Consider the following 24,203-nt stretch of genomic DNA (forward strand, 5'->3'; position numbering starts at 1 on the left):
CAGCATGGTACTGGCACAAAAACAGAGACATAGACACTTGGAATCGAATTGAACACCAAGAAATGAAACTAACATCTTACAACCACCTAATCTTCGATAAACCAAACAAGAACTTACCTTGGGGGAAAGACTCCCTATTCAATAAATGGTGTTGGGAGAACTGGATGTCTACATGTAAAAGACTGAAACTGGACCCACACCTTTCCCCACTCACAAAAATTGACTCAAGATGGATAAAGGACTTAAATTTAAGGCATGAAACAATAAAAATCCTCCAAGAAAGCATAGGAAAAACACTGGAAGATATTGGCCTGGGGGAAGACTTCATGAAGAAGACTGCCATGGCAATTGCAACAACAACAAAAATAAACAAATGGGACTTCATTAAACTGAAAAGCTTCTGTACAGCTAAGGAGACAATAACCAAAGCAAAGAGACAACCCACACAATGGGAAAGGATATTTGCATATTTTCAATCAGACAAAAGCTTGATAACCAGGATCTATAGAGAACTCAAATTAATCTACATGAAAAAAGCCAACAATCCCTTATATCAATGGGCGAGAGACATGAATAGAACTTTCTCTAAAGACGACAGACGAATGGCTAACAAACACATGAAAAAATGTTCATCATCTCTATATATTAGAGAAATGCAAATCAAAACATCCCTGAGATATCATCTAACCCCAGTGAGAATGGCCCACATCACAAAATCTCAAAACTGCAGATGCTGGCGTGGATGTGGAGAGAAGGGAACACTTTTACACTGCTGGTGGGACTGCAAACTAGTACAACCCTTCTGGAAGGATGTGTGGAGAAACCTCAAAGCACTCAACCTAGACCTCCCATTTGATCCTGCAATCCCATTACTGGGCATCTACCCAGAAGGAAAAAAATCCTTTTATCATAAGGACACTTGTACTAGACTGTTTATTGCAGCTCAATTGACAATCGCCAAAATGTGGAAAGAGCCTAAATGCCCACCAACCCAGGAATGGATTAACAAGCTGTGGTATATGTATACCATGGAATACTATTCAGCCATTAAAAAAAATGGAGACTTTACATCCTTCGTATTAACCTGGATGGACGTGGAAGACATTATTCTTAGTAAAGCATCACAAGAATGGAGAAGCATGAATCGTATGTACTCAATCTTGATATGAGGACAATTAATGACAATTAAGGTTATGGGGGGGAAGCAGAAAGAGGGATGGAGGGAGGGGGGTGGGGCCTTAGTGTGTGTCACACTTTATGGGGGCAAGACACGATTGCAAGAGGGACTTTACCTAACAATTGTAATCAGTGTAACTGGCTTATTGTACCCTCAATGAATCCCCAACAATAAAAAAAATAAAATAAAATAAAAAGACAACTCAATTTTTTTAAATGGGAAAAGGATTCAAATAGAGAGTTCTCCAAAAAAGATATGCAAATGGCCAATATGAAAAGAGGCTCAGTGTTACCGGTTACCAGATGCAAACCAAAACTACAAGATTAAAAAAAAAATAACAAAACTTTAAAAATGTTTAAAAGCTCCATCACATCCACCAGAGCAGCTATAGTAAAAAAGGCAGACAATAGCAAGCGTTGGCAAAGATGTGGAAAAATTGGACTGTCACACATTGCTAGTGGGAATGTAAAATGCTACAGCAACTTTGGAGACCAGTTTGACAACTCTTCAAAATGTTAGACATGCAGTTATCTGATGTACCAGCAATTCTACTCCCCTAGGCATATAACAAAAAAACTTGAAAATATATTTCCGCCTAACAATTTGTGCATGATGCTCATAAAAAGTAAAAACAACTCAAATGTCCAACAAATGATTAACAGACAAATGTAATCTGGTATATCTGTATATGGAATATTATTTGGCAATAAAAAGAAAGGGCGTGCTGATACACTCTACAACATGAATGAACCTTGAATTATTATGCTAAGTGAAAGAAGTCAGCCACAAAAGATTACATACTGTATGACTACATTTACATGAAATATTCAGAGTAGGCAAATCCATAGAAACATAAAGTAGATTAGTGGTTGCCTAAGGCTTGGAGAAGAGGGTGAGGAAAGTATGAGGAGTGATAACTAATATGGTGCTTTCTTTTGAAGAAGAGGATTGAAGTGTTTTAAAATTAGATTGTGAGCTATGCTCTGTGCCCATAGCTCAGTGAGTAGGGCGCTAGCCACACACACCGAAAGTGGAGGATTTGAGCCCAGCCTGGGCCTACTAAACAACAATGACTACTGCAAACAAACAAACAAAAAAAATGGTCGGGTATTGTGGCGGGCACCTGTGGTCCCAGGTACTCGGGAGGGTGAGGCAAGAGAATTGCTTAAGCCCAAGAGTTTGAGGTTGCTGTGAGCTGCGACACTACAGCACTCTACTGAGAGTGACATAGTGAGACTCTTAAAAAAACAAACCGAAAAAAAATTAGATACCAACAAATTAGATATGAGCCACTTTTCATATTGGCCATTTGCATATCTTTTTTGAAGAACTTTCTATTTGAATCCTTTTCCCATTTAAAAATTTGAGTTGTCTTTTTATTTTTGATTCTTTATGTATTCCCTTATCAGAGGGATATGGTGATGGTTGCACAACCCCATGAATATGCTAAAAAACATGTAATTATGCACTTTAAATCGATGAATCACAAATTATATCTCAATAAAGTTGTTAGAAAGGATATCCTTTCTACTTAGAATTTCTTTTTCAAGTTTTATCTTTGGACACCACCCTCCCACACCATATTATGAGGAAGCCCATGCCTCACGAAGAAGCCTATATAGAGAGGAATGGAATCTTGTCATCAACAGCTGGCAGCCACTTGCCAGGTATGTGAGTAAATGACTCCAGAAGTGGACCTACTGCCCCAGCCAAGCCTTCAGATGACTGTAGTCTAGCCAACACCTTGACTGCGACCTCACAAGAGACCTAAGACAAACTGGCCATCGAAGCCACTTGAATTCCTGACCAAAGAAACTGTAAAATGTAACAAATAACCATCATACCCTGTTCCCCCGAAAATAAGACAGTGTCTTATTTTAAGGTGTGCTCCCAAAGATGCGCTAGGTCTTATTTTCAGGGGACATCTTATCTTTCCTGTAAGTAGGTCTTATTTTCAGAGGATGTCTTATTTTTGGGGAAACAGGGTAGTTTTAAGCCACAAAGTTTGGGGGTAAGCTACAAAGCAGAATGAGGTAACTAAATCATATAGTATAGCATTATGTTACATAGGACTCCTCTTGCCTTAACTTACACTGAGGTGGTAAGTGCAGACATAAAAACATACACAAAGGAGGCGGCGCCTGTGGCTCAGTGAGTAGGGCACCAGCCCCATATATGGAGGGTAATGGGTTCAAAACCCGCCCCAGCCAAACTGCAACATAAATAGTCGGGCATTGTGGTGGGCACCTGTAGTCCCAGCTACTTGGGAGGCTTAGGCAAGAGAATCGCCTAAGCCCAAAAGCTGGAGTTTGCTGTGAGCTGTGATGTCACAGCACTCTACTAAGGGCGACAAAGTGAGACTCTGTCTCTAAAAAATTAAAAAAATTAAAAAAAAATGTATATATATGTGAAGCAAATCTCCATAGACAGAATTTACAAAGAAAATAAGAGAAACTCATTTCATGACCCTTGGACCTCCTTCCCCACTTCTGTACCATGGAGAAGTACAGAAGAAGAGATTGAGAGAAAGGTAAGTTGTGCTCTAACCTCCAAGCCACCGAGGAGGTTTCTTCATTGCTGCTTAAGTAATGTGTGACCCCTACAATTAATAGTGCAAAATGGGTAGATGTGTGTATTCAGCAAGCAAGTAATGTGGAAGAGATCGGAAATGCTTTTCATTGATCCTAGAAATTAATGGCTTGAAGTTTAGTGGAAACAGAGCAATTCGAAGGTAGAGAAATTTCCAGTGAAAGAGCCAAAAGAAATTTGCATCTATTAATATTAGAAATTACACTAACTGATTTTTTTTATGTTTTATGAACCATCCATGCATCCAGCAATAAATCCCATTTAGTAATGTGTACAATTGAACTTATTTTGAACTTCTTATTCCTCTGCTAACTAGCATATAGGGCACTTGAAAAGATAAATTTTAGAGATTAACTGTATTTTCTCAAATATAAACTACAATATGAGCAAACACACTGAAATAATATATTAAATGGGGAGGTAGGTGAACTCTATGCCATAATTATCATAAGCCTGGATTTTGGAGTCTACACTGCCTCTGTTCAAATTATGTCTCTGCCATTTATTAGTTAGATAACCCTGGATAAGTCTTTAAATCTTTTATGATTCATTTTCCTCAGTTGTAAAATAGGCCTACCTCAGGGCTATTGTAAATATTACTGCTATGACTCAACACCTGTAATCCCAGCCCTTTGGGAAGCTGGGACTACAACATTGCTTGAGGCCAGGAATTGAGACCAGTCTGGGCCACATAGTGAGACCACATCTCTACAAAAATAAGAAAAAATTAGCTGGGCGTGGTGGTATACACCTGTGGTTCCAGCTACTATTGAGGCTAAGGCAGAAGAATCACTTGAGTCCAGGAGTTTAAGGGTGCAGTGAGCTATGATCGTGATACTGCACCGTGGCCAGGGTGACAGAGCAAGACTCTGTCTCAAAACAAAACAAAACAACAAAAAACACATACACACACAAAAAAAAAGAAAAAAAAAGAAAGAACGAAAAGAAAAGAAAGAGCTAAAGCAATCGTATTTATAAAGTACTTAGAATAGTTTCTGGCATGGAGAAAGTGCTCTGTGAGTATAACTATTATTATATAATTGTACTTTGATTAATGAAAGACATGGGTATTTTGCTGAATCCAAGCTTAAAAACAGATTGTCAACTAAACTCTTTAGTGGCAAGGAAAGCAGTTCAAAAATCACAGACAGAGACCTTTAGACTAGATAAAAGATTGCCAGCTTTGTCATTCATGTGTGTCATCTTATTTACACCTGAAAAGAAACTAAGATGCCTATTCTGCAATGCTCCCTCAGGTATAAAGAATTAATCTCCCAATCTGCAGAGACTGCACATCAGTGTATGGATCTAACCTTGAAACTTCTTACAGATTTTCAGTAAGAAGGTTATGTCAGCTTTAAACTCCCATATCTGCTCCGACTCCTTGCTCCAATGGACATAGAATTTTTGCAAATCCTACCTGTCTCTCTCCTGCAGTAAAGCACACATTCCTCAAGGTCAAGGCCTGTGCCTAAACTTCTCTATATGCCGATACCTCTCAACATAGGGCCTCAGCCTCAGCAAACAATCTTGGACTGAATTTTCTGCTTTTGTTCTGTTGGCAGCCTTTATTCTTTGCAGCATGATATTAAGGAAAAAGCCATTGATGTAAGTCCAGAGACACAGATTTAAATTCTGCCTTAACCTTTATTAGTTGAGTAAATATAAACCAATAACTTCATTAAGTCCAAGTTTAAGCTTCTGACTTGTAAGATAGGAATAATATTTACCTCAAAGATACTGTGAGGACAAAGTCAGACAATGTATAATATAAAGTGCTGTGGAAAGTGTCAGTAGATGATTTATAAAAAATATTTGACTCTGAATTTTGCTGTATCAAATCACCTCTCTACTTCTCAATACAATTCCTAAACTTTTCTTTTCTTTTTTTTTTTGAGAGACAGAATCTATCTCCCAGGCTAGAGTGCCATGATGTCAGCCTGGTTCACAGCAACTTCAAACTCCTGGGCTCAAGTGATCTTCCTGCCTCAGCCTCCCAAATATCTAGGACTACAGGCACTCCCCATAATGCTTGGCTAATTTTTTCTATTTTTAGTAGAGATGGAGTCTCACTCTATTGCTCAAGCTGGTCTCGAACTCCCAAGCTCAAGGCAATCCACCCACCTTAGCCTCCCAGAATGCTAGGATTATAGGCATGAGCCACCACCATGCCTGGCCCAGAGCACTTTAAATAAAAATTGCCTCTACTCACAGCCTCTGTTAAATAGACAGTAGGCCCCAGGACTCCAAATTGGGACAGTCATGGCTACCCAAGCCTTCAATATTTATACCCTTCAAACTGAACAAGTAAAGGATTTTATGATTTGTTAGTTATGATTTGGCAGTTAGTACTATTTAATTTTCTCACATTCAAAACCCATTGACTCTCTTTGCCAAATGCAGTTATAGAATCCTCAGTTTAGGCTCAGCGCCAGTAGCACAGTGATTACAGCGCCAGCCACATACACAGAGGGCCAGGGCCAGGGCCTGCTAAACAACAATGACAACTGCAACAGAAAAGTAGCCAGGCGTTGTGGCAGGTGCCTGTAGTCCCAGCTACTTTGGGAAGCTGAGGCAAGAGAATCACTTAAGCCCAAAAGTTGGAGGTTGCTGTGAACTGTGATACCACGGCACTCTACCAAGGGTGACATAGTGAGACTCTGCCTCAAAAAAAAAGAATCTTCAGTTTATTTTTCTTTTTAAGGGTTTTTAGTATCTCTTTAGCAATAAGATTATATAAATTAAAAGAAGAGGAAGCAGTGTTACTAAAATACTCCATTACTTAAAAGAACATGTTGAGTATATCAAAGAAAGAATTAATTTTTAAAAAGTATCTTTCTATGTGTCAAGGCTCTTCTTAAATGGTGAATTACCATCCTTTATATATGATATCTTATCTGAAACCTCATAATTCAAAGGAGGAAAGACAGTATTCTACTTTGAGATGTGGAATTTAAAACTACATGTATAAAAGGTTAAGACATAACACTTTAAAAAAAATGTGAAAACAAAATTTGAGAAGATTGTGAGCAAAGAAATTGCTACTGTGACTGCATGGTAGAGTCTGGTGCCCCTGCCGCCACCTGCATAGCCGCCGCCTCCTGCCCTGCAGCCGCTGCCCCTGCTACCACCTGTGTCGCCGCCGGCTCGGGACCAGCTGTATGATTAGGCCACGATCTTCAACGAGTAAACATATTCCTTTTTGTGGTGTTCTTGGTCACACATTTATGGGGTTTCTGAAGGGCAGTGGAGATTACTGCCAGGCACAGCACGACCTCTATGCAGACAAGTGAACTGTAGAAATTCATTACTACTCCACCAAGAAGCCCCCGTAAGAGTGGTTAACCTGGACACAGAAGTGTTGACTTGAAATCTGCAGAGCATTTTAAAAGAGTTCTGACCTGGATGGGGTAAACCTCAGTGCACTTCCTTTCTTTTGCCTCAGTATTACTGGATTGAAGAATTGCTGCTTCTTGTTAGGAGGTTCATTTCGTTTATCATTACCAACTTCGTCCTCAAAGCACTGAGAATTCCAAGTGGAGTATATTGAAGTAGACTTCAATTTCTTTGCATCATTTCTGTATTCAATTTTTTAAATTCTTTCATAACCCTTTTGAATGTTTTTTAACTAGATTAACATGGCTTGAATGAACCGCCCAGATCCTGTAGAGGTCACATACAATAACATGAGATTTCTTATTACTCACAATCCAACCAATGCGACCTTAAACAAATTTATAGAGGAACTTAAGAAGTATGGAGTTACCACAATAGTAAAAGTGTGTGAAGCAACTTATGACACCACTCTTGTGGAGAAAGAAGGCATCCATGTTCTCGACTGGCCTTTTCATGATGGTGTACCACCATCTAACCAGATTGTTGATGACTGGTTAAGTCCTGTAAAAATCAAATTTCGTGAAGAACCTGGTTGTTGTATTGCCGTTCATTGTGCTGCAGGCCTTGGAGCCCCAGTGCTTGTTGCTCCAGCATTAATTGAAGGTGGAATGAAATACGAAGATGCAGTACAATTCATAAGTCAAAAGCGGCGGGGAGCTTTTAACAGCAAGCAACTTTTATATTTGGAGAAGTATCGTCCTGAGATGTGGCTGTGCTTCAAAGACTCCAATGGTCACAGAAACAACTGTTGTAGTCAATAAAACTGGGATGCCTGATGCTATTGCCTTGGAAGTAAAACTTGAGACAGAACCTAATTTGTCACATGTACGTGTATTAGCCAACATGTTGGCTTGATTAATGAAGCTTCCACAGGAGTATTGTAAAGCAGTTTTACCAGGCCACAAGCTTAACGGAATTCCAACCTCTGTTTGGGTTATAGTCAACCTTTTTGGACACTAAACAAAAGATTCTTGCTGTTCAGCATTTAGATGTGCTTATTATTTGTACCAATTGACCTTTCTTGAAATCATGCGGTATGACTGAGTTATGTCTTGTTTAAATCTATTCCCATGTCAGAATCTTATCAATATATAAGAAATTTAGAAAGATTAGGTGCCAAAATACCCAGCACAATACTTGTATATTTTTAGTATCGTACTGAACTAAAATCCCAGGAACTATGAACACTCTAGACCTTATGTGGTTTATCCAGTCATTTCAGACATCAAAAGAAGGCCCTTGGGTTATTTGCCTGCTCACTTTATGTTTACAACTCCCACACTTATACCAGTATACGTCAGGTTTGCTCAACTATTGATTTGTTTTTTTCTTTTGGATTTTTACCAAGTCTTAGAGTGATTATTTAATGCTCATTTTGCACTGTTAGAAAAAAACCTCCATTTTTAAAATCTACATTGTACAGAAGCGCATGTCTTTACTGTCTTCAGACATAAAAAGCCTTACAGTTCATTTAATGTTTGCACTCTGAGGTGCAACTTAACAGGGAGGGCCTGAAAAAAGAATAGGAGGGGCTATTAAATATTTTTAGCAAAATGTTGCCTTTGTCTTGTGCAGGACATGTAGAAATATGTTCTTTAATTTAGTAAATATTTTTTTTAAAGGTAGAGATGCTTTGTTAATTGTATCTAAAACAATTCTTTTTTTTTTTTTTGGTTGCAGTTCAGCTAGGGCCGGGTTTGAACCCGCCACCCTTGGTATATGGGGCCAGCGCCTTACCGACTGAGCCACAGGCGCCGCCCCCGCTCTAAAACAATTCTTAATCATAAAATTTCTGAAATTCTTGTAATTTTTTCCCCATACTTATCAGAAATTGTTTACCAACTTTTTTTGTTCAAAGTGTGATTTTTTTTTCCTTTTCTTCCCAACCTCTTGCAAAAAAAAAAAAAAATGGGTTTCTGCTAATGAATTGAGCAGACATCTAATAAATATTTTATATGTGCCTTTTGAGCTGTGTAACTTAATATTTGGATACTTGATAATTTGTTTTATTATGTAATTGATAAAATGGTGATGTGTATTAATGTTAGTTCAATCATATATTTATACTGTCTGGGAGTGTGTGGTTATAGTTCCGTGGAAGAAATAATTTGTCAGTGTTCACCAGCTTGTAAAAACTTAGTGCAAGAGCTTAAACATCTAAATAAATAATGAAATGCAAAAATAAAAAAAAAAGAAATTGCTACTCTTTCTTGCCTGATTGATGATAGATATTCAACAAATCTTTACCACATTGGATTAAAACCATAATTTAGAATACAGTATTGGCATTCTTGAACTGCACTCTAAGAATCCAGACCATTTTCCTTAGAGCTTTGCTAATAGGAAACCAATACCCCACTCCCTCCTATTTTTCCATCCTATTTCAAAAACATAAAGGAAAGAATCAGAGTACACAGCCTATTTGCTCCAGTTGAACATTGGGAAACTCCTCTCCCCTTCTCTTCCCTTCTCTTCTTTTTCCTTCTCTTCTCAGTATCGTAAGTTGCATCATGATATTCTACCAATGGTAAAGGAAGAGTAGAACAGAGAGGTATCCATGTAATTCAGGATAAGTTCCACATTAACCGAGGAGACCATATTATCTGAACTCCAAATTGGAACACTTGCTCTGAAAAGTATAACTACATTTATGAAACAATAAAGGATAATATTTAGAATCAAGAGTGCTGACAATGTTGGTCTGGTCACCTCCCTGGAAAGGGTTACCAAAAATCTGAGACTTCACTTCTCTATTAAATTGCTATTGCTGTCCATCTTCCGTATAATTCAAGGAAGTGATGACTCCCAGTTGTGCCTTCTTGTTTTCCTCCATTTCTTTAATAGAGGATGGAAGACCAGGAAATGTGCCTCCCATCTGTAATCCTAGCAATTTGGGAGGCCAAGGTGGGAGGATTGCTTGAGGCCAGGGGTTCAGGACCAGCCTGAGCAAGAGTGAGACCCCATCTCTACAAAAAATAGAAAACTAGTCAGGTGTCATGGCAGGAACCATTAGCCCCAGGTATTTGGGACGCTGAGGAGGAGGAATGCTAGAGCCCAGGGGGTTGAGGCAGCAGTAAGCTAGGATGAAGCCACTTCACTCAGAGTGACAGAACAAGACCCTGTCTCAAAAATTTTAAAGGATGGAAGCAGATTAAATCTCAGAGAACTTTTGAATGAGGAAGACTCAAAGACATATCCCTTCCTTTAGCTGGGTCACGGACAACTATGTAGAGGCTTCTGTGCAACTAAAAATCCTCTCAGTGAAATAAAGTTCTAAAGGCATCCCCAAGTGATACCATAGGTCTACACCGTGACAGAGACATCCCTTGCTATATTTAGAAACACCGTCTCATCCCAAGCATCCAGTAATTCACCATTTTCTCTCAGTCCCACTTCTGGAGATCCCTCTTTCTGACCACACAAACGTTGCATGTCATTGAAACACCCGTCCAATCCACATAAACATGCAGAAGGCTGAACACACACAAGGTTGGATGTTCACTGACAGAACAAACATAAAGCAACAAGTAATATTTTATTTGTAAGAGTGGCTGCATATTTTATCTTTGAAGGGCTACTGAGGCATCATGATTTGTAAAATGAATAGAAAGAGACCAATAGCATATTAAAGGCTATCTATTAGAGAACCCCACTCAGAGTGTTCACCAGTAAAAGGTTTGAAAGAAAGAAAAATAAGGAGTTTAATACTACAAACTATTCTTTAAAAATTAATCAGTTATTACGTGAAAAGTGGTTTTAAGCATTTTGTTCATTATCTCCAACTACAGAACAGTTGAGCAGCTGGTGAAAAAAAGCAGAGAGGAAAGTTTTTTTCTGACAAATCAAAAAGAGCTTAATAACTCAGTCTCCTACTGGGTATCTGAAAGCAAAGGAACAACCCAACTGGTAAGAAAGACACCATCCAGAATAAGTTCTAGAGATCTGCTGTACAACATAACGCTGATAGTTGATCATACTATAGAGTGCACTTCAAAAATATAAGAGGGCAGGTCTCGTGTTGAGAGTTAAAAAAAAGAACACAAGGAAACTTTGGGAAACTCAAGTGAGATACGTCCAAACTGTCACACACAATCTATTGTACACATTAAATCCCATTGTGCACATTAAACACATGCACTTCTTTGTATATCAACTGTATCTCAATAAATCCGTCTTTTAAAAGGTAGCAATCATTCACTCTGTTCACAAAACATAGCATTAAGAGAGCTATAGGTGAATTTTTCAGCCCTGGAACTTCTTGCTGCTAGTCTCCAATAGTACCAATTCCTATTGAGCAAACAAAAGGAAAAAGTATCGGTCTCAAACCTCCCACAAGGCAACTGGATATAACACAAGGCCCTTTAACCTTCTGAAATGTGAAGAATAGAGTGGCTTGTCTGCTCCCAGCTTCAAAGAACTTTAGAATGGTAAAAAAGGTTGACCTTTTCAAAGCAAAGAGCTGTGCTCAGCTCTTCTCTGTCACAGTATCATCAGTCTCCTATGCCCACATATCCCCTACACTTCTCATTCCTAAGTGATTTCTTTCTACCTAAGGCCTGCAGTCCAAGAGACTGATGGTTCAGATAAACTATGGGGCAAATCTTGGCAGCTATATCTTTTCTTTGTGGGAAGGTCAATTTACCCTTTGAAAAACATGAAGGACACAAAAATATTACTAATGCATGCAAGGTTAGAGTTCAGAAAGGACTGCAAGACAAAACACCTTGGCATTCATACAATAGCCTTCCAAAATCATACCCAATTTACCACTTCTTTGGAGTCATCACCCATTTCCCCTCTCCTTCCACAAACATATACTTAATATTCAGTTTTCACAGCCCCCTTGCCTGTGCACATGCCGTTCCTTCTCATATAGAAAACTCACACTCACCCTTGAGAGCAGTTCAGCTTCTCAGTAAAACAGCTTCTAACAACTCCAGGAAAATTAAGTCACTCTCTCTTCCATGCATGTATTAAGTCTTTGTTTATATCTCTATTATGATGCCTATCACATTATCTCATGTGTTAAATCTGAGGACAAGGATCATGTCTCAATCATCCAGGGATTAGCATAATCCCTGGTAGACACTAGATATTCTATGCATTTTGTTTATTTGTTTAGAAACAGAGTCTCACTTTGTTGGCCAGACTGGGGTACAGTGGTATGATCATAACTAACTGTAACCTTGACCTCCTGAATTCCAACAATCCTCCTGTCTCAGCCTCCCAAGTAGCTGGGACTACAAGCAGGTGCCACCATACCCAGCTAGTTTTTAAATTTATTTTTTGGTAGAGACAAGGTCTTGTTATGTTGCTTCCTAGGCTAGTCTCAAGCTCCTGGCCTCAAGTGATCTTCCCACCTTGGCCTCCCGAAGTACTGGGATTACAGTCGTGAGAGCCCTCACCCCCAGCTTGATGAATTTTTTGAATGAATGAATGACTATCATCTAAATTGTTTGCTTTATTTTTCTATAAAACTAATTTAATAATAGGATTGTCTTTGGTATGACAATTTATTCTATAAATAAGTACAGCAGCAGAAAGACCCTAAAAGGGATAATTGCATCATTCCTGGAAAGCTTTCAATTACATTAAACTTATCCAAATAAGTGGGGGAAAGTCTCAAAATCAAATTATCAAGCATGTCTTTACAATAACAAGGAAAAATGTGTTTGTAAAACTATTTGCATTTCTAATTTTTCCTCTCAACAGAATATAACAGAAAATGATACACAGACACACAAGCATCATGCGTAGATTTTGTTTCAGAAGATCAAAATCATAGGTTTTTACAGTTGAAAGGGACTTCTGGGTAATCTAATTCAATCCTCTTCTATGTATGAATCTCTATAGGAGCCCTGATTAATGTTTATTGTTCATCTACCTTCTGTCTGAATATTTCCAGAAAAGGGAAGCCTCACTATTAAAGAAGGTACTTGATTCCTAGTTAGGCTCCAACTTGAGCCTTAATCTGAACCTTTAGCCATTGAACACAGTTCTTCCTTCTCAAATCACAAAGAATTATTCCTTCTTCCTTGTGGTAGCCCTATAAATAAACACAGCCATATAGTTATCTCATATCTTTTCTCTTCTAGACTTCTCTAGTTTCATTCATTGCTTCTCATGTGTCAAATTTTTCAACATTTTCACAGTGATTCACAGCCTCAAGATATGTTCCTGTTTGTCTCAACACATCCAACATGGAGCCTGGAACAATCCTCCAAGTGAGATTTACCCAGCGCAGAGAATTTTGAATTGCATGAATTTTATGATAGCCCTGTATATCTCTCATTCTAGACTCCATTTAGTTACTATTCAAACTTGTTCTGGCTCTTGAGTGAGGTAAAGTCAAACTTTGGCAATGGTTAGTAGGAAAGGGGATAACATGAAGCCTGGGTGGGACCAGAACTAAGAGAAATGATTCAACTCTGAATCTTTAGTTGGAAGGCGAAGCTGCATAAATGAGCCCTATATATACCAAGGCTTTCAAGAGGTTTTGATAATTTAGGACCAGGCTGCAGAAATATTTGAAGCCAGACAGGTGGCAGCATCATGCCTCTCTTAGGCTTTGGAGCAGGCTTTCAATCACCTGTTGGAGAACATGAGAATTAAGGACCAATCTCTGGGCAAAGATGTTGCAAAGGTCTGGACAAATTAAAGACCAGAAGACTGGGGTTCAAAAGGGGCTATATTTTAGGGGAAAACAGAGGTAGTAAAAATCAAACTGCCTCTGGAGACATAATAATCTTTGTTGAATTTCGTCTTCTACACTTTCCAAGACTAAGTTTCCTCATGTGAAAATGGATATAATAGTACCTACTTTAAAGGATTGCCATAAAGATTTAGTGGAATCATAAAGTTTAGCATATAGTTCATGTTATTTTGATAGTTTGAAATGCATAAAATAAAATGTACATAAATGAATTTCATTTTTGCAGCTTTTAAAATTAATGATATAAGAAGAGCATTTTCTCAAATTATTTTTTAACATTTTCTTTAAGAAAAGCACTATAGCTATTTTTAAAAAGGATGACCAGAGATGATAGGAAAAAATGGCTTGTAAAATATGCATAACATATGACTTATTATCATAATAATTGTACTATAGCATGGTTATAACAAATATCCTTATTTTCAGATTTTACTTTCAAGTAAGATGATGACTTTATAATAAATCTTTAAAATCAGTCTTTTTGTAGTATAAATTTAGATTCATCTGGCTAATTGGAATTTTTCTAGGTGGTACATTCAGTATTTGTTAAAAGTCTTTGCATAGGCTCTTTTCCCAGCCACATACTGTTTTCCTTTTAGTATCCAATTATCTAAACATAAGAGGATTTGGTACCGCCCAATGGGGGTGTGTGCGCTGCTTTGATCCTATAGTTGAGATCCAGAGAATTGGAGTGACATCATCTGTAACAATAAAAATGCTTCTCTTGATGAATAGAAGACCTATATATACTAGTCAAATTTAAGAGTCTGCAGTCCAATTCATCAGCTTTCTCTACTTTATTCAGTCAACATCAGCTACTAATATACCTGAAAGAAGATCTTGTTCTAAGATCCTGTATGGTAAGTAATCTCAAAATTATTTTTAATTTTATGAAATTTTTGATAATCAAGTAATGATTTAATGCATACATTACACATTCTACAAATATGTTGTTTGTTCAATGTAAAATATTAAGGGAGTTGAATTGTATTTAATACAAAATGCCATAATGCGAAATAAATGTATGATACTAAGGGACTCATACATCATTTATTTACATAATTAAGGTATTTTGAGATACATTGCTTTTTCAAAATTCATCTGAATTATAGGAAAAATAATTAAAACATTACTTTTTCAAAATTCATCTGAATTGTAGGAAAAATAATAAAAACATACTTTAACAGCACTTTATAGAAATCTGGAAATAAAACAGGCTGACAGTGAATGAATAGTTCTGATTTAAATAACCACTATACATTAAGTATAGTTAAAATTCCATTTTTCCTGCAGAGTGTCCTTATCCAGATTGTTTATTTTATGCCTTGTAGAGAGCTCAGTCTATATACTAAAGTTAGATAAATGCAGTTTGACTGCTGAGTATTTATTCCCTTTACATTTATTTCCCTTTACATAAATTCCCTTTATGTGTTCCTGAAAACTGTATTTCATGAATTTCATGAAAATTGCATTACATGAATTTTAAGGGTGTTTCACAACCATTTTTCAGCTCCTTCTCAAGACATTCTTATAGAAGCCCATCTCCCTTCTAATAAGTAACCAAAGCAGAGGTGTCTGAGGTCACTAAGAGAATGTGGCATCATGAGGATTACATACCAGCGCTCCTATCCTCTGACTACATGCTTATTTCTGACATAAACCAAAAAAGGAAATTTTCATTTATTGCTCCATCAATAGCTTTATATTGTAGAGTGAATAGAAATGTAACAGATTATAATGTTCCTTATGCTACTTATAAATGATGTGGTTTCTCTTCAAAAAGAGTACATGACCACTCTGTGTATGTTAAAAGGTAGAATGCCGAGCATTAGCAAAAAGCACTTCTATAATAAGAGCCTTTGCAATTGTCATGCAGATTAAGGCAAAAATATCCTATATTGATATGAAAAGCTTTATGAGCAAAAAGGGAAAGAGCCAAAAATTATATGAAAAGATAATTGTTCATAAAATAAGTTGAAGAAATAAGATGTACACAAATATTTCATTTAGAGCTGAAGCTCAAAATACATATAACAAGTAATTAGAAGATTTTTAAATGTTTTGATACATTTTTTGTAATGCTAGGAGAAGTGTTAATTTGGTAGCAATCTCTAAATCAGAGCCTATTAATTTGGCATTTATGGTTATTATTGCAGTGATTAAAATGAAGTTTACTGATGAAAAAGATTTGCTAAATAATGTTAGCAATTTGCCTAATTAAGAAAATTAGCCATTTTCAAGCAACTTATAAGTATTTAGGCACAACTAACAAAATGTGGGAGGAAATTCTCAAAAGTAAGCTCTTTCATTCCTCTTGTGGCTTAAGATGCGTTAAAACTTGCACAAGAAATCATAAAAAGATACCGAAAGCAAAACTAATCTGTCCATCCCTAAATCAAATTATGTTTATATATAATGTATACTAATGTATCCATAAAATAAAGAATCTGATTCCATAAGTCTCACCTGAAAACCGACCCAGGAAGTTACTATTATACTCTATTCATGGTTATATATTTGTTTGTTTGTTTGGGTTTTTTTGGTTATATGGTTTTAAATAAAAACTACTGTGAATTTATTTATATAGTTTGGAGTATTAAAAATATTTTTAAATACCTCCATTTTGCTTTTCCTTTTAGCAAGGATGGTACCTGCAAAAGTCATGGCTAAAGTAACGATTGTCATGTTGGCAATTTGTTTTCTTACAAAATCAGATGGGAAACCTGTCAAGTAAGTACTGCTCTGTGCTCCAAAGGTATGGAAATTGGATTTTTAAGGTGGATTTTATGACTTGGAAGGGAGGTGCTAATGGAGTGGCCCCCTCTGTTTCTGTTCTTCCCAGGAAGAGATCTGTGAGTGAAATACAGTTTATGCACAACCTGGGCAAACATCTGAACTCAGTGGAGAGAGTGGAATGGCTGCGTAAGAAACTGCAGGATGTGCACAATTTTATTGCCCTTGGAGCTGCTCTGGCTTCCAGAGATGGTGCTTTCCAGAGGCCTCGAAAAAAGGAAGACAACGGGCTGGTTGACAGCCCTCAAAAAAGTCTTGGAGAGGCAGACAAAGCTGATGTGGATGTGTTAATTAAAACTAAATCCCAATGAAAACAGGTACAGTCAGGGCACGGTATAGGGCAATAATATTACATGCTGCTAATCTTTCAAAGCTCTATTAAGATTACCAAGTGCCAATATTCCTAACATTATCAAAATACACATAATCAATTTTTAGCTATGATAGCTGAAAGTTTTAATTGATTATTTTGATTTCACTGTATTCACTTAAGAGCTCTTTGAATTGTCCTATTTCTGTTGTTTATTCTTTTTAAAGTATGTGGTCGCATAACTTATAAAAGAATAAAGTTGCACTTTTAAATCTATCTTCTACCTTTCAGAGTAAAATAAAAATTTAATCGTCATAATTCTAAATAAATGAAGTGAAATATTTCTCACTTGTTACAAGTATGTCTTTTTGGTTATATCTGATGCTCAAACATGTAAATTGGTTAACACTAGGTGGAACAACATGAAAATTTTTTTTTAAATCATGTTTCACATTTTGGCATTTTGAATATCATCTTTCAGTATTAACAAAGTACCAGCTTCTCAAATCCTTTCTGGCTAGACATTGTTGTCCTCTTCATTTTAGGAAAGGATATTAAATGTGCAGTTAAAAAAGGGCAGAAAGTGGTCTGAAACTTGAATGCAAAAGCATTTGTCCGTACATTAACCTTCTCACCATGTCATCCTCGGTAGGGTGCCATGGCGTCACAGCTCACAGCAACCTCAAACTCTTGGGTTTAAATGATTCTCTTGCCTCAGCCTCCCAAATAGCTGGGACTACAGGCACCCGCCACAATGCCTGACTATTTTTTGGTTATAGTTGTCATTGTCGTTTGGCAGGCCAGGGCTGTGTTCGAACCCGCCTGCTTCAGTGTATGTGGCTGACGCCCTAGCTGGTGAGCTATAGGCGCCCGGCCATACATTAACCTTCTAATCATATTTCTAGTCTGGATTCCAAATTGCAACGAATAGAATTTTTGTGTTTATTAGAAGATAACTTCATTTGTTCACTTATCATTTGCCAAATACCTATTTAGTGTCCATTATTTGTTATACACTACATTAGGTACTGGCATACAATGGAAAACAGAACAGAGATAGTTTCTGTCTTCACAGGACCTACAATTTAGTGGGGAAGACAGACATAAATTCTTTTTTTTTTTTTTGCAGTTTTTGGCCAGGGCTGAGTTTAAATCTGCCACCTCCGGCATATGGAGCCGGCGCCTACTCCTTTGAGCCACAGGTGCCGCCCAGACATAAATTCTTTAATAAATTTGATAAGTGCTATGCAAGAAAAGTACAAAGCATTGCAATAATATAAAATACAGAGCCCTAAGGTCAATGCTGTCCAATAAGAGATTTCTGCAATGGGGAGAATATTGTATACTCTGTGCTATCCAATATGGTGACCATGTGTCTATTTATTTAAAATGTGGATCATGTGATTGGTGACTGATTTTAAAATTTTAATTTACCTAATTGAAATAGCTACATGGGGCTGCTATATTGAACAATGTAAATCAATCTCAAGAGGATCAAGCTAATCAGAAAGATGAGTAAGATTTAATTAGATGAAAAGATGTAGGAGAGCCTCCCTGGCCAGTGGTACAGCCTGCGCAAAGGCCCTGAGTTGGGAGGAAACATGGCTGTAATGTAGAAGCTAGGATTACAAAGATGAATAAGATCCCATTCCTGGCCTCAAATAGTTCATGTTCTAAAGAGGAAGACTAAGAGGTAAGCAAATAATTTTACAATGCAAATGTAAAATACTATGAGATGCAGAGCCAGGGTGGTGGCTCATGCCTATAATCCCAGTGCTTTGAGAGGCCAGGAGTTCATCACCAGGCTGGACGACATAGCGAGACAAAAACAATAAAAGGAAGATATTGTCCTGATTGACAGCCGTCAAAAAAGTCTTAGAGAGGCAGACAAAGGTGAAACTTGAGTGTAAAAGCATTTGTCTCTACATAAACCCTCTAATCATATTTTTAGTCTGTATCCCAAGTTGCAAGGAATAAAAAAAATAAAAATATTAGACAGACATGATGGTGCATGCCTATAGTCCTAGCTACTTGGGAAACTGAAACAGAATAATTGTTTGAATCCAGGAATCTCAGGTAACCGTGAGCTATGATTGCATCACTGCCTTCCAGCCTGGGCAGCAAGGCAAGACCCTGTCCCTAAGAAAAACAAAAACCAAAAAAACTAAGAGATTCACAGAGGAGGGAGTAGAAGGAGTCGATCTGCCTGATGGAAGGAATAACTGAGATGGAATTTTAATGGCATGTGAACTTTGCAAAACATAGAAGAACATTAACAAATTTCTGGAATCCTGCTGGAATCAACCAGGTTTTGGTTTAGATGCAGAGAAAAGAATCTACTTTTAATTTAAACTGAAAGGGATGCATTATAGAATCATTGAGAATGCTGAAGAAAGTAAGACTCTAGATTGAACACTAAAGAAAGACTTTCAAAGCTACTGAGAGAGCCGTTCTCCCTTTTAAGGTCAGTAGCTGCCTGAATATTATCCTGAGATTGCCTTGATCAAGAAGTAGCTTCTTACTACTGCTGTTCCAGAAACATACTATACGTGCCATAATCCACCCCAGGAAAAAGAGATGTCCAGCACTCTGCCTCTCAACATCCAGTCAGGACTTTGTTGCTGTAACCTTTGTAACACTAGCAGGGTAAAATCAAACCGCTTGACAATAATGCCTACCAGCAGAGAGGGAGAAATAGCAGATCACCTTACTTCTGCCTTCCCAGTTTCACAGGAATGCCCATGATTGGCAGAACCTAAATCTCACCCAGAACCTTAGCTGCAGAGGTGTCTGGGAAGTGTAGTTTTTAGCTTTCCAGCCCATGTAATACAGAAATGCACTTTAGAAGGTGGCATGGAAGGTGTCTCCAACTCCTCCATAGCACAAATACCACAATGAATATTCTCGAGTATATATAGAACTGTGTGAGAATTTCTTTGGGATGATGACCCAGGAGTGAAATCATAAGACAAACAAAATTTTCAAGTAGAGTTTATACTCCTTCCAGCAGAGCTAAGCATTCCTGCCTCCCTATTTTCACCTCCAGCTTGGAAATATATGCCTTTATAAAAGGTTTTGCCATATTGGCATCAAGTGGTTACTCATTGTTTTAATTTGCATAGTTCTGATCACTAGTGAAATTGAGCTTCTCTCTATATGTTGGCCCTTACGGCTTCTCTGCCCCAGTGAAATGCTTGTTTATTTATTTGTCTATTGTAGAGACAGTTTCACTTTATCACCCTTGGTAGAGTGCCATGGCGTCACACAGCTCACAGCAACCTCCAACTCCTGGGCTTAGGTGATTCTCTTGCCTCAGCCTCTGGAGTAGCTGGGACTACAGGTGCCTGCCACAATGCCTGGCTATTCTTTTGTTGCAGTTTGGCCACGGCCGGGTTTGAACCCACCACCCTCAGTATATGTGGCCGGCGCCCTACCCCCTGAGCCACAGGCACTGCCTGAAATGCTTATTTATATATCCTTTGCCAAGTTTTCTATTGTTTGTCTGGCCCTGTTGATTCTGAGTTCTTTGTATATTCTGATAAGAATAGATACTGCACTTGAGTTTAGCCAAAAGTCTGAGAAGCAATGTGTATATTCTCATAAAAGTTCCTTTTTGGTTTTAAGTGTCACAAATATTTTCTCCCAGTATTTCATGTATTTGCTAGCTCTTTCTATGCTTACTTTTGATGGACATAGATACATTAATTTTTCATTTTATTATTTGTAATTTTGAAGATCATGTCGAAGAAGTCTTTTCCCAACCCTAGGTCACAAAGTCATCTCCTACATCTGTTTTAGAGTTTTACTTTTCACTTTTAGGCATTTATTCTTCTGGAGTTAAATCTTTTTTATGGCAAAATGCATGGGTTTTAGTTACTTTTTCATATTAACAGCCAGTGTTCCAAACACCATCTATCAAAAAAATTTATTATTCCTTGATAGCTTCATAGAGACACTGAAACATTATATTTTAAGTTACCAGAAAAACATAGGTTTGTTTTTTATTTTGTTTAATTTGGGGTGGAGATGGCTGTAAAATTGCTTTATTATGCTCTTTGAGTCAACTTTCATGTTGACTCAAGGTCATACAAGGTCAATCTCAGATGGGGATCCACAAGTCACTCTTTCCTGACTTTCTCTCCATCTCTTGATTGGGACTGTGTTCATCTGAATGCTTCCAGCCCTGTGATTATCCACCCACTGTGACCTATACACAGAAAAAACTTCCTTCCATGTTGGGCTGAGGAATAGCCAGCATAGGTTCTCTTTAGAAACAAGTTCTTAGTTACAAGCTGAAGCAACACTTCTTGGAGGTGGCCCCTAGGAGATACACAAGGAGAAGAAACAAAACCAACCCTCAAACTGTGGGCTTCTTGAGTCTGGTTCAACTTCATCCTGAGCAAAGACAAGTGTTCAGAATTAAGTCAGGTTTTAAAATCAATTATTTATTTTTACAATTCTAATCCTAAGGCTTCCTTTTTAGTAAAACAAATTGAATAGTCTTCTCAACCTTATAAACTCCTGGTAATGTCAGAGGAACATGGGAGTGTGGGATCCAACAGTTTCATCCCATATGCTCCTCTTTTGGAGCAGAGATCACATGTATCCTTGAGAGGACTGTGGCCAAATTGAGATGTCTGTAGCTTTCTTGGCACAGACCTTTATGGATTGCATGTTCTCACTGTCCCTTTGGATCACAAATCACAAGAGTGAAAACAGAAGCTCCAAGCTAGACATTGTGAGGCTATATAAATGAAACCATCAGACTTGTTGAAAATTAAATTGCTTTCAAGTTGCAGTCTAAGAAAATCTCTACCTTCTCAAGTTTGGGTTCACGTGGAGAATAGTCTCCATTTCTATGCTAGCAGTGACTTCACATATCCTCTTTAGGCTTACAACCCAGAACTAGAAAAGGATCTTCATGACATGCAGATTCCCTGCAAAGACCCACAGTCCATCCTGCTGTTCATCCTACTTTCACTTCCAAGTAGCGTCAGCATAAGGTGAAGCATGACCTTCAGGACATGAGCAGCACAGAAAAAAGTTTCAGCATGCTCTGGTGGTCTCATCAGGACATACCCACACCTGATGCTCCACAGGTCATTAGAAAATATGAGCAAGTCAATGTCTAGAGTCAGATCCAGAGACAAGTTCACATAGAAGCCCAACATCCAACAACATATGCTCATTCTAGACATCATCATTTTGATCCTAACTGCTAGCTTCCCCAGTGCCGCGTTGGCTTGGATCTTTTGGATCCAAGAGATGTCTAGACAATGGGAACAAGTGAAAAGTCTGTCCTCTTTCTCCCTCTTGAAACACCTAAGGGCATGTAAATCAGAAGTTATGTTTGCAGAATATCAAACAGAAATCTTTGAATACTTTAAGCAAACGGGATATTGATTCTTTTCTACATTCTTCTGACATAGCCCCCTTTCCAATGTGACTGTTCTTGGTTTTGTGCTCCTCTCGGGTATTGCAACTTCTTAACTAGATTCTAGACTTCTCATAAAGGCTGCCTCCATCTCCCGAGTAGCTGGGACTATAGGCACTCACCACAACACCAGCTTATTTTTCTCTATGTTTAGTAGAGACAGGGTCTCACTTCTGCTCAGGCTGATCTTGAACTCCTGAGTTCAAGCAATCCTCCTTCCTTGGCCTCCCAGAATGCTACAATTACAGGCATGAGCTATCCCACTTAGCCCTCATATTCTTATTTTTATTACTATTCTCTTGTTTTTCTTAATAGTTTTTAAAAATCACATCCTTTAAATATAATGGATAGTTTAATATTATTTTTTCAAAGTTTGCCTTTTTAAAATATGAGCTATGCCAGGCACCATGACTCAGGCGTATAAACCTACCACTCTGGGAGGCCAAAGCAGGAGGATCGCTTGAGGTTAAGACTTAGAGACTAGGCCAAGCAAGAGCAAAACCCTGTCTCTATCAAATAAATAAAAAGATTAGTGGGACACTGTGGGGAGTCCCTGTGGTATCAGCTACTTGGGAGGCTGAGGCAAGAAGATCACTGGAACGCAGGAGTTTGAGGTTGCTGCGAGGTAGGCTGATACCATGGCACGCTAGCCTGGGTAACAAAGTGAGACGCTCTCTCAAAAAAGCAAATAAACAGGCAAACAAAACCATTGTGGGTTCTGTTTTTCCAGCTTGTGATATCACCATATACCTGGCTAAGTCCCATTTCTCTATTTTAAATTTGTCCTAGTAAGCATGCCATTTAAAGGTATTCATTCCTGAATTAGTTAGGGCAAATAAATTTGCCATAACAAATAAATCCCAAATGTATATTCACCTAAATTAAACGTTTACTTCTTATTCACGTAACATTACTGGAATGTTACATTACCGGGCAGAAGGTCAACAGTTCACCTTCTTCCAAGTAAGCTTAGGGTGGTTTCTATTCCAGTTAGCTGGAAGGGGATAAGCTAGGAATATCCTGTGGGAAGTTTTTATGAGGTAGGCCTGGGAAAGATGACATATCTTCACATTCCTTTGATTATAATGCAATCATGTAATTATACCCAATACTGTAAAGTGAAAGGAGGAGATGGAGAAGCTCGTAAATGTAGTTTCTGGCTGAATGGATTCTCCCCAAGGGCAACTCTACATTAGAAACCACAAGTTCTTGGGTGGCGCCTGTGGCTCAAAGAGTAGGGCGCTGGCTCCATATACCAGAGGTGGTGGGTTCAAACCCAGCCCAGCCAAAAACTGCAAAAAAAAAAGAAACCATATGTTCTTCATAGCAAGCTAGACATCTCTGTTGCAATTCTTAAATATACACACTCTCTCTCTCTTTCTCTCTCTGTCACTCTCAATTATATATTATATACATATGCTGGGAGAGCCAGCAAACCTTCATCTGTATTTACAGCCACTCCCCCTGCTTTATCACTGCTTGAGACCCTCCATCTGTCAGGTCAGCAGTGACATTAGATTCTCATAGAAGCAGGAACCCTTTTGTAAACTGTGCATGTGAAGAATCTAGATTGCATCTCCTCATGAGAACCTGACACCTGATGACCTGAGGTGGAGCTGAGACAGTGTTCCTAGCGCTGGGACTGTCTAGTTGCAGGAAAATAAGCTCAGGGCTCGCACTGATCTGCATTATGGTGAGTTATATAATTATTTCATTATATATTACAATGTAATAATAATAGAAATAAATTGCACAATAAATGTAATGCTCTTGAATTGTCTTGGAACCATCC

General features: G+C 38.0%; 2 protein-coding genes and 1 long non-coding RNA gene across 5 annotated transcripts in view; all 3 read left to right on the forward strand.

Moving 5' to 3' along the window:
• PTH (parathyroid hormone) overlaps nucleotides 1-17,247 on the forward strand; it is a 62,951-nt gene extending 45,704 nt beyond the window's left edge. For 2 of the 3 annotated variants that reach the window (XM_053562597.1, XM_053562599.1), the window contains exons 2-4: nucleotides 14,680-14,734; nucleotides 16,514-16,604; nucleotides 16,717-17,247. In XM_053562597.1, coding sequence (XP_053418572.1) covers nucleotides 14,680-14,734; nucleotides 16,514-16,604; nucleotides 16,717-16,978 — 408 coding nt within the window. In that variant the 3' untranslated portion in view covers nucleotides 16,979-17,247. Of the gene's footprint in view, nucleotides 1-14,227; nucleotides 14,735-16,513; nucleotides 16,605-16,716 lie in introns of those variants that run through there. The other variant, XM_053562598.1, reaches the window with a different exon arrangement.
• Nucleotides 6,913-7,343, forward strand: LOC128565862 (uncharacterized). Its single transcript, XR_008374343.1, has one exon. It is a non-coding gene; the product is annotated as an uncharacterized LOC128565862 (long non-coding RNA).
• LOC128565859 (protein tyrosine phosphatase type IVA 1-like) lies at nucleotides 7,365-9,293 on the forward strand. The gene has a single exon (XM_053562595.1). It carries the CDS (start codon nucleotides 7,414-7,416, stop codon nucleotides 7,921-7,923), a length of 510 nt encoding a protein of 169 aa, XP_053418570.1. The 5' UTR covers nucleotides 7,365-7,413; the 3' UTR covers nucleotides 7,924-9,293.
• Nucleotides 17,248-24,203: the final 6,956 nt, after the last annotated feature.

Source organism: Nycticebus coucang, chromosome 14 (genome assembly GCF_027406575.1).
Source record: "Nycticebus coucang isolate mNycCou1 chromosome 14, mNycCou1.pri, whole genome shotgun sequence".
Taxonomy (NCBI): Eukaryota; Metazoa; Chordata; class Mammalia; order Primates; family Lorisidae; genus Nycticebus; species Nycticebus coucang.